Raw genomic sequence first — 11404 nt, 5'->3', positions numbered from 1 at the left:
AGTGCTCCAGGGAAAGATGAGAGCTCTGGAGCAGAGCATTTGTTTTGCATGCAGATGCGCCTGGGTTCAACCCCTGCCATCTAAGAGAGACTCTATGTCCAAAGCTCTAGCTCAGTATTGTGCAGACATTACAGAGCTAGAGGGACCAATGGTTTGACTCAGTATAAAGTAGCTTCCAACATTTCTAATCCAAAGCATACAAATGAAATGTCTGCATTAGAATCATTTTGATTTTTCTGTTGCAAAGCATAACAAACTGCCCAGATTATTCTTTCATTGGGATCCACATGTAATCTATGTCTGAGGTTGCCAACATGGTGCTCTCCAGATACTTATTGTTAGACCTTATTATCTGGGGCTTACAGGAGTTTAAATATGATTTCCTGTACATTTGTGTTTGCCACAGAGCAATGAATAAGAGTAAGAACACAACAGGCACCGATTGCTAAAGCCAAACTGCTAGATGTGTATGATTAACTTTAATTAAATCAAATTGTCTAGAAAGTATTTACAGGCAGAAGATAAAGATGCAGAGCACATCTCAGCAACGCTGTTACATAGAAAGATGCCAAGCTTTTCTGGGTTGATGCAAATAACATCTCAATTTACAGCAGTGCAAACAGAGTAATAAAAAAAGTTAATTTCAGTTTCTGTTCTAAAGATGTAGAGCTATCAGTTCAAACAGGTTCTCTGCTAATGCCTTTATTAAAAAGCCTCTAATCTGAACTGGCAGCTGCCTGAATTTTAGGATAAGCAAATCTCCTTTACTGAACATACTTGTTCCATTCTGCTTTGGCATCAGTCCCTATAACCAGGAAATGTTCAGTATTTCATACTTTCTGTATCCATAAGCTTTGCACACATTTTGTAAATGTTTAAGTTGTTTCTCACCACATTACTGTATTAAACAATGGAAGGGTCCACCACGCCGACAAACATCAGATGTGGGTTTTGCAACTAGTTGCAGCAACACCAGCAGGAGTAGTCAGTCCAAGTATAGTGTATGGAAGCTTTCTCTGGCAGTCTGAAGCCTAAAGCCATGGTGGAAGAATCATCTTGAAGGATCATATGGAAAGGAGAGCCTTTTTGGACCACTCTCTTCTTGCAAATTGAAATATGGTATTCTTCAGTCTTTAGCATCTCCTATTCCATCAGGATTAATAGCAAACATGGCTTCTGCTTCAGGGAGGCAAGGTGAATCATAGATTTTGCATATTCTAGTTTCACCCCGACCTTTTCTCAAGTACAGCCTGGCAGGAAGAAATTAATGCATTTATTCAATTGCAACTGTTTATCTATTTAAAGTAAAAATACTTAGCAGCCATGCGACTCCAGATCAATTATCTACAATTTAATTCTCCCCACCTGTGATAAATTATTGTGAATTAAGGGGGTGAGAATGGGTAAGTGAGGCAAAGAGCTTATTCTCACAGCAGGTTGAAAATGGTTGCAGCATTCCTTTCTGAGTGGGAAGGCAAGCAGGCAGGCAAACAAACAGGTACGACTATTAATATAACAACTCACCTGCTGAGTTGTGGGGATTCCTTGTTCTCTACTTCCTTCCTCCTCTCCCCCCCACCCCCCCCCCCAACTGAGCAGTACTCTCTCACAGAGGAACAACAGGAACTGAGGTCTATAGACTCAGGTCTATTTATTTCCTCTTTGAGGGGGTGAAGCAACCTGATGTCTTCTAGAACTTAAGGCTAGAAAAGAGAACGGGGGACAATTCTTTCTTTCTACAGGCAGTTAGGTGAGGGGCAATTTGCAGGCATGTACAAATGCTGAGTTACATTCAACATGCAAATTTTATCTTTCAAGTAGAGATTGATATATGACGCAACATCCAACTGTGCAGTCTTATCATATTCAATAATCCACAGCAGTTTGTGTCTCACTGCTCCCTGGTCAGCTAGCCTGCTTCATAATAACTTAAGAAGAAGTTATTTTGGAACAGGACAGTTAAGGAGACCATGAAAGGTAGCTCCTCCCAACCCCAGACAAGCAAATGGGGATTCACAGTAGAATGTTACAGCGCATCTCCAGCCACTTACAGGAGAACTCCTTCAGCCTGGAACCTCATAGTGTTTTAGGGTAGTGGGTTGGGGGCTTTCATGATGTGTAAAAGGACACTTTTTTTTCTCCTCCACTTTTCTGAAACCTTCTCTTGTTGTGCTATAATGTGCTGAAGAACACTAGGTCAAGGCTAGCAGCCAGCATGAAACCAGTGTTTTATTGCTGAGGAGTTCTGGGGAATGAGATTGGTGGGGTGGGCTGGGCTGTAGATGTTCTTTTGCCTTGCTTCCCTTTTTAGTGCAAGAATGACATAACATATATTCTCCTCCTGCAGTCCTAAGGGCTGAAGCGGACCAATTCCTTCCCTCCATTTTTCTTTTACTTGTATCTATTTCAATGGTCACTTTCAGAATTCAATTGCCCTTAACATTCTATAGGCCCTGAAAACTGTTCATTGGTTTATGTTTACAAATATTTCTTTTAGTTGGCAAACTAATATACTTCTGCATAGCAAGGGAGTTGCCTCAAGAATGCAAAAACCACTACCTTCATTTTGGGTGGCCCTGTTTGCTTCCAAATCATAGGACCACCCTAGCTTGCATCAGGTGGCATGATGGAGCAACTTCCTAGTGATAATTGCATTTATGTTTATATTAATTTCTCATAAACACCTTCACCAATACCACCTGGCAAGTCAACTGTGAGGCCTTTCTATCACATTCACACTCAGCAACTGCTTTTCTGTCTACATAACCTTGAGGCTATATCTGCAAATTACTCTCTGAAAGCTGTTTTAGAGACATAGTGAGAAAAGACTAACACTGGCCACCTACTGATGAGAAAGGGTTACTGGAAGCACACGACCACCAGTGCTTCTAGTTTGCACTGCATCTCTACTACTATTCCCAATCCCTACCATCAAGTTTCACCATAAATCAATTTAACAGACCCAACACTGTTTGAAAAGTGTGCCCCTCCCTTATTTTCCTGTCATAACTGTCCATCAAACAGTTCTCAGCCGATGTCCTCTATAAACCTATTGAGATGGCTGGTTGGCACAAAGTCACTCAATTCTGGCTATCCTTGAGCTCAGGAACTTTTTTTTTAAGGTACACTTGATACAAATCTGGCCATTTTTAGGAATTAGTTTGTGGCTTTATATCTTTAAGCCATCATGTTTCAATGTATCTTACATTTTGTTAAAGCTGTCAACTGCTTTGAGCTAGGGCACAAACTGAAAATGATGATCAGATCAACTTTCGAATTCTGCCTGAAGAACAAAACCTGTTCTTGCTCCAAGAATGAAACTACTAAGCTCCACATATAGACCTCCAACCATATAAACATTTCACACTTGGTCAAAGGATAACCTGAAAAAGTAATGCAGACAAGAGACTAATAATTTGACATTTTACCTAGTTGTTGAAGCATGTGCAATGATATTTCCTCCAATAGGTTTCTTGGGATCTGCAGCAAACATTGCAGCTCCATCTACTTGTGCTACCACCTGGTTCGTGATTACTACTGCCACACCAAACTGCCATAGAAAAAGAAATGTGATCATTTTTAATTTCTTTGATGTAAAAATATTTTCCAGTGGTCTGTTCCTATTCACCAGTATAAGCGTGTCCAGAAACACTTGCCCTGAACTTTGCAACTGGAACAAAAATGACAGGTAGGTCAGATTATTAATTTACCTCATCTGCAATTCGAAGCAACATACGTAGAAATCTGGCCAAATGCATCTGTCTGGCTGACAGTTCACCACGGCCAGAGTAATCTGTCCGGTAAAGGGCTGTAGCACTGTCCACTATCAGCAAAGCATACCTGAAAGAATGCAACAGGTGGGCATTACTATGCATAGATTTCCACTCCTGGCTGGAAGAGATTAATCTTACTTTTGTGTGCAGCTTGGCCTGTCTTAAGCAAATTCAATGGAACAACTAATTTATCTGTCAGAGAAAAGATGTATCTGTAACCACACAATCTTTACCTAAAATCATATTTGGTTGAAACAAACTCAAGCTCAATTGCCATCTTGTTTTCTCTCTTTGTATTCACTAAATTCTAAAACCTTACTGTTTGGCAGAAATTCTTACTGATAACAACCCATCATCTTCCCTCACGGTAATACTAATTTACAACTATAAAAGATGAAACAAGTTCTTGTAATTGGCTAAGTAATATGAGGATCAATACCTGTAGTTTTCTTTCTGTAAAAAAGGTATCATTGTTCCATGAAATATTTGGGAGAGAAGGAAACGGCCAACTTGGAATTCATCTTGTCAGTGGTAGTAAGGGGTGTTATCTATTTTGCTGCTTAGAATGTGGCTTATCGACAAATCAGCTGGCAACATTCTAAAGAACTATTTTAACTAAATACAGTAAGTTCTGTGAGATCCAGTGCCACACTAATGGATGTGTTGGGACTTCCTCTTCCTCCCCCAGCAATTTGCTCCCGAGTCCCCCAACCCTCTGGAAAAGGTGAGGTGGTGATGGGGGGTGGGGGTGGGTAAGGGGAATCACATTTGCATGAGAAGAGGTTTTTTGCACAAGTGAGCCACTTAGTTAAAACAGTTATTTAGAAAGCAAATGTAAGTGTTATTAAGTATCCCCCCATAAAAACAGCTTTCTAACTTTGTATTTACCCTTATTTAATGCAGACTCAGCTCTTCTATTTATAACTAAAGCATCTTACAACAAAAATACAATAAAACCAGAGTAAAAATCATTTAGTTAAAAATAGAAATAATAATAATAATAAATCAGAGCAATAAAAATAGAACAAATACACTAGGTTTAAGAAGAACTGCAGATCAGATCTTAAAAGCCAGCTTAAAAGATAGATGCAGTTATATATGTCAAAGAAAAATGGGGGCAGAGGAGGAGAACACTGGTGAAACTCCATTTTAGGGAGAGCGAGTTCAATAACTGTGTGTCTCCACCAAGGTATGCCTTCAATAATCTTATTTACTAGAAACTGCTTTGGTTCTTAGTTATTCTAAAAGTTTTGTTTGCCAGTTAACCTTGTTATTGGATAATACACATTCTTTAATTTGTGAAGAGAATTGGTTATCCAACTGGATTTTGCCAGTTCTCCCCCTTTCCTCATGCAGCCCCAGTACTACTTCCTATGCTGTTCCAGAGGGTCCTCAGCTGATTACTTAGACCAGTGGTTTTCAACCAGTGTGCCGCTGCACCTTGGGATGCCTTGAATGATGGTCAGGGGTGCTGTGGGTAACAATGGCCTCAGTCCCTCTTTCCTTCCCTCTGATGCACAGCTGTTTGTTGCAGCAACCCTGACTACAAGCTCCCCAGGTGAATGGTGCCTCTGGGGCTGGTCAGGGTCTGGTTGCCAGGAGCTGAGATGGCCTCGGAGTAAGCAAGCAAGCAGACAAGGGAGCCCAACCAGCCAGCCCTTGCTGTTGGGAATGGACAGACAAGTCCCAAGCCCCTGTGGGGCAGTGTGAGGAAGCACCTCTCTTTGGGGCAGGGGGGAGCAGCAGTGACTGCCCGGAGGACTCCCAAGGAGAGGGGACAAGAGAGGAGGCAAAACTCCACAAGAGAGGGTGTTTGAAAAGCGGTGAGGGTCTGCTAGCTCTGCAGGCAAGGGTTGATATAAGTGGGCTCCTGAGCTCCACAGGGGTGCCACAGAACAAACGTAGTTGGTCAAGGCATCCGTGGACTCAAAAAGGTTGACAACCTCTGCCTTAGACCCATTCTAGTCCGGACCCTACCCTGTTTTAAAATAGAAACACAACCTTGAGTGCCTCTGGTACATGACTACGGTCTGCATCTGGATGGTGAGAGTGCAATTCTATTAGTTCTACTCAAAACTATTAGTTCAACCCCAATCAGCAGCTTCTGATACTACAGGCAATGGTGAATTTGCACGGGGGTTACATTCCTGAGCTGTGTGTGTGTTGGCAGGACACATAAGCCCACCCCACCCACTCTTCTGGCCATATCTGGGTTGCCGCGATGTGTGCAGTTGCAAGTAAATTGATCATTGCCTTTACCATGGTATTCTTCTGCTCGGTCAGTTGGAGTTGGGCTTAGCAGATACACTTTCTTAAAGAATAAAGTCCCCTCTACTGAGGTTACCTTGATTCAGTCATCATAGCAGATGCTTGGTAAAGAAGCTGGGTCTGATGGTCTGTGTTAAATCCTCGTGCATATGCCACATTATCAAGCACATCACTGCCGGATAAGCCATACCTAGGAAATAAACCAAACAAAAGAGAATGTGATTCTGCCTAACAAAGTGGCAGGCATTATAAGACACCTTTTAAATAAATCTGATCAAAGCTTGCTTGACAAAGAGTATCTATTGCTACTTCTCCCCCACACCATTTCCACCATATTGTACTATGAACTTTTAATAAAGCAAACTTTGCTTTTTAAAAAAATATTTCCATGTTATATGTTCCATTTATATTGAATAGCTTTTCTTTATTACCCTTCCTGCTGCTCTCTGCAAGTGACGTACCAGAGATAATTTTGTCAGATTTCTCTGCTTTGTTGCATTCAAGCTTACAATGTGCACTTTCATTCAATTCCCTTTCAAGAAAACTCAAGCTTTTCAAGTTTGCCCAGGGAGCAATGTAACTATCATGTTAATTAATATAACTATCACTTCTCCAAGTCCATTTTTTGTAGAAGTATGTAGCCAAATCTGATGCCCTGTGTTTTCTTTATTTTCACATTTAATCTAATTAATTCTGTTTATATGACTGTGCTTGGTAGACTGTGGTTTTAATGTAGTGGCTATTTGTAATGTTCTGAGGTTTTTTAAATGTTTTGAATTGTGCTTCTGTACTGTTAGTGTTATGCTTGTCCCTTTGTGAGGAGAGTCATCTGAAAAATGGAATAAAAATCTAATGAACAGATTTGATGGAAGCAAATGATATGTCACTTTCAGTGGGAAATGTTTAACAATAAATCAAGTTCACTATGGACTTGATACCGAGTACCATGCATTTATTTAATCAACTGTCAGTAGATGGCAGTATTGTTATACAATCTTCTACAGAACTCTGGATGCAACACCAATTATTCCAACTACAGACCTCTCAGCCACAGCAAGCAATCGCTCTGGACGAAATGTGCCCTCTGTGTCAATGTACATGGCCTTCCCTTCAGCACCGCCTCGATCAACAGGGAGCTAACAAAAAAAGGGTGGGAATCCAGTTAGTCACAACAACGTTTTGATCTCTGGGAAACTTAAACCTAAGAGCATCTTTCTATAATGTGCATACAGCTTAATATGTTTAATTAAAGTATTCTCTCAGGATCATGCAGGAACAGGGAAAAACATGTCTGCAATTCTAGAACATCTGGGAGACAAAAGTAAAGATTGGTGATTTTGCCAGCAATGCTTAGATTTTTTTTAATATATTTTTTTACAAGGACAGTTAGAAAGATAGTGAGGAAAAAGGTACTGTATTTTTCGCCCTATAGGGTGCACCGGCCCATAGGGCGCACCTAGGTTTTTTTTGGGGGGGGGGATAAAGAATTCCCCCCCCCCCAGGCGCGGGGCTGGGGAAGCCTGAGCTTCCCCCGACCCCAGCCCCCAGAACAGGATGCTATCCACAAGCCTTGGGAGGCTCTCCGGGCTTGCGGATATCTGCCCGAAGCCCGGAGCACGCTGCTCAGCGCGCCCCAGGCTTCAGGGTGCAGGCTGCTATCCGCAAGCCTAGGGAGCCCGGCGGGAACTCCCGCGGGCTCCCAAGGCTTGCGGATAGCTTCCTTAAGCCTGGAGAGCGAGAGGAGTCGGTGCGCACCGACCCCTCTCACTCTCCAGGCTTCAGCGAAAGCCTGCATTCACCCCATAGGACGCTAAATGTCTAGCTCAGCCTTCAGTATCACAAGATCTCATGCATTGTCTTTCTAATCATGCAAATTATACTTCAGTTCATTAAAAAATGCATGAAACGGGGGGGGGGGGGGAGAGTTTAATTTTTTTGTCCAGTACTTATGTAAGCCACTTACCTGGCACGTTACTGCCAGTGTGAGGCACAACTGAGTCTTTCCCGTGCGGAATTCCCCAAACATCTCCGTAATAGACCCAGTTTCTATTCCTCCTTTACAAGAAAAAATGCAACATACTTCAGATTCTTATCAATAATCATATAAACAGCAGATATCAGAGTATTACAGAACTCTTGAGGACAGAATTTAGATTAAAGTTCTTAAATGACAAATAAATTATATAACAGCCACTTTTTAATAATAAAATGGGAAGAAAAAGTATTCAACAACTAGATGTACATTTCTTTGTGAAGTTACTATTGAAATTATTTTTGAACTGGTTTCCCAGCTATGGAATGTGCTTTATAATGAACAAATCATAAATGTTTTGTGAAGCAGGGATACAGATCGCCCTAGTCTTTAAGGAGGCATGTTTACTCAGAAGCTCAATTGATTTCAACAGGACATACTCTCAGGTGAAGTGTCTATAAGGATCCAGCCTACATAGCACTTTGAAGCTATATAAGTGTGCTATGTGCATATCTTATTTTATAAGCTGCTGCCTGAGTGTTTGTTATGATCTTTATAATGTGCCTTTATATATATTAGCTAGCTCTCTACATCAACTTATGAAGGCTATGCCCTGAAAGGCAGCCCATAAACACTTAAATTTGCATTTTATATGTACGCCTATAGCAACTATTCCATATTTGGTTTTGTATTTATAATGTGTGATAAAATTACATTTAAAAAATCAAGGGTTACACCAATATATATACCTTGAAGCAGCTTATCAAGTTCTTTGGACCCAGTCGTGATTTGAATGATCTCTGACCTCTGCTGATGAAACTCTGTTGCTGTGGTGAATCCCATTGGTACCAATTTTGCTGCTTCTGCCTGAGAAACACGGTAAGATCAAAAGACTGAGTAATAAACACCTGCATCCCTATATTAAAACTCCCACTCTTTTTGTTGCTAGGATTGTTTATTCCAAACTATACTATAATAAGACTTAGAAAAAATATGCATTCATCTCTTACTTGAAAAACTTTCAAAGAGCATTGTATTCCCATAGCCTCTTGAAAACAATATATATACATTATAACAGCGTTAAGTATAATTACCAGGATTTTATCTGCTTTAGCTTCACTTATGCCTTTAATATTGAGCAATTCCTTCTTTGGTGCATAGGCAACAGCTTCAACTGTGTGAAATCCCGCTTCTTCTAACTTCTTCACATCATTGGCATTAATACCACATTGCTATACAAGACAATATATATTACTCAGTATGAAACATTAGATTCTTGAATAAATCACTTCAGTTGCAGCTTATCACATTTTAACATAATTTTGTACTTCTCTGGCAGTAAGTAGCATTGAACTCAACAGGTGCAGTAGACACACATGGGGTTCTGCTTTAAGTGTTAACAATCTCACTTCATGCAAAATATTGCTTCTAAAAACATTACATTTTAGAGTTGGATACAATTGATTTTAAAATTGCTATGTTTTCATTCCTTCATAGACTGATCAGATAAACAACTTTCAGTAAAGTTTTAATAAAGCTGTCATTGGCAAAAAGCAGGTCTCTAAGGTACATATTGCTGTGTATATCTGTGCCTCTGTATATTTTATTAAAAATGATATGAGCAATTGCAATGAATCTTGTACTTTAACATTTTAAAGATTCAGTTACAGAAAGTTTGGGCCACTATAGACATTTAATCGCAAGCGTGCATTTTATAACCTTAAGTTCCCCATTGGTCACATACCTCTAGCCGTGAAATGGGCTGAGGACCAAAGCGTCCCTCCTCTGTTGATGTTTCCAGACTTTCATCTTCCTCACGTTGCAATTGCATGGCCATGGCGCACATCAGTCAATTCTCCTATCAAAACAGGAAGTACCTAATGCAGGAGTTATGCAATTTCAGTGATGTAATTTTTTTGTAAACAACGATTTCATCTTACTGCTACAACCTTATGGTCACACAGGACGCTACCACCACTACTGTAACACCAGAGAGGTTCGCTCACTCGCTTTGGAGTAGGTGTGCGCTTAAGCCACCTTCCCACATTTTGTATTCACATTTTATTGGCGAACTGCCACGTAACAGTTTTCAACTGCAACTGCTTTCACGTGTTTGTTTTTAAGCTTGCCTCTGTTTTTAGAGAGCCTAAATCGTTTCAGGGTGTTTTTGCTTTGTTAACTGCGCTTTCCCTGGGCTGCTCGGGGAAGAAAGGCGGTGCATAAACCGCAATAAGCAAACAAGGTAGCGCAGCAGAGGCAAAAGCACACGGAACAGGAGGCCTCGCGAGCAGCTCCTTATTCCTTAGCTTCTCCGCTTCTCAGGTAGGCCGGGAAGCCCGAGCCCAGCCCGCTCCCTGGGCCTTTCAGTGACCCAACAACGACGGACGCCATTCGGAGGGGGGGTGGCGGAGAAAGGCCGTTTCTACGTCCCGCGAGGGCGAACGGGAGGAGGACGAGAGGAGCGGCCCACAGACTCACCTCCGCTCACACACTCCGGTCCCTCCGTCCCCGTTCCGGATTCAGACGAGCCCGCCACTGCGTGACGCAACGGACGCGCACGCGCGTAGCGACGTCTCGGAAGGGCGGAGGCCTCCAGCGCGCATGCTCCCTTTCCCGGGTTTGGCGCTCGTCCGGGGCTCGTTAGCGGATTGTAGCGGGGCGGGGCCTACGCGTGCCTTCCTCTTAAGCCACGTCCCGCTCCCTTCAAAAGTTCTGAGGCAGCCTTTCTCAACCTGTGGGTCCCCAGATGTTCTTGAACTACAACTCCCATCAACCCTAGCTAGCAAGGCCAGACCTCAGGGATGATGGGAGTTGTAGTCCAACAACATCTGGGGGCATTGGTAGATTTCGAGGGACAGGGGTCCACTCAGGGTGTAGTCACAGCAGGTTGAAGAGGTCTGGACTCAGTGGCCGCATCTGCGGAACACATATTGGGGAAGAGAGGCACTTGAAACCCAAACGCTAACCCTGGTCGTTTCTCCTCACACAATTCACTCTTGGAATGTTGATGCACTGGCACATGTGTGCACACATGGCTTTAAAATATAGTATATGGGGTGTTAAAGAAGGGGTAGTACCTCTGGTGGGGGACGCATCGTGCTCCTTCTGGGGTAATTTGTCCCAGGAATGCCAACTTGAACAAAATATGGGGGTGGGAGGTAAGCCCTGCCCTAATCAGATGATGCCGTGCATGCACATCATTTGAATCATAGCTGTCAACCTTTCCCCTTTCTTGCGAGGAATCCTATTCGGAATAAGGGAATTTCCCTTTAAAAAAGGGAAACGTTAATAGCTATGATTTGAATGGCAGTGCCCATCAACGTTGGGAGGCCCAGCTCCCTCTGATATTTTTTTATTGGGAGGCAAAGACCTCTTGGCCCCTAGGAGTTGG

At 42.2% G+C, this 11404-nt stretch overlaps 1 protein-coding gene across 3 annotated transcripts; it reads right to left on the bottom strand.

Moving 5' to 3' along the window:
- Positions 1 to 460: 460 nt before the first annotated feature.
- On the bottom strand, positions 461 to 10644 carry RAD51 (RAD51 recombinase). 3 transcript variants are annotated; one of them, XM_079988483.1, is made up of 10 exons: positions 10492 to 10644; positions 9758 to 9871; positions 9108 to 9245; positions 8763 to 8880; positions 8005 to 8096; positions 7083 to 7177; positions 6118 to 6231; positions 3711 to 3840; positions 3429 to 3550; positions 461 to 1250 (listed from the first exon to the last, which is right to left on the bottom strand). In XM_079988483.1, exons 2-10 carry the CDS (start codon positions 9857 to 9859, stop codon positions 1127 to 1129), a joined length of 1035 nt encoding a protein of 344 aa, XP_079844609.1. In that variant the 5' UTR covers positions 9860 to 9871; positions 10492 to 10644; the 3' UTR covers positions 461 to 1126. The 3 variants fall into 3 exon arrangements, with proteins under 3 accessions (XP_079844609.1, XP_079844608.1, XP_079844610.1); XM_079988482.1 differs by having other exon boundaries at positions 9758 to 9890; positions 10492 to 10637; XM_079988484.1 differs by having other exon boundaries at positions 9758 to 9868; positions 10492 to 10630.
- Positions 10645 to 11404: the final 760 nt, after the last annotated feature.

Source organism: Podarcis cretensis, assembly GCF_951804945.1.
Source record: "Podarcis cretensis genome assembly, chromosome: 1".
NCBI lineage: Eukaryota > Metazoa > Chordata > Lepidosauria > Squamata > Lacertidae > Podarcis > Podarcis cretensis.
This window is presented reverse-complemented; position numbering and strand designations above follow the sequence as displayed.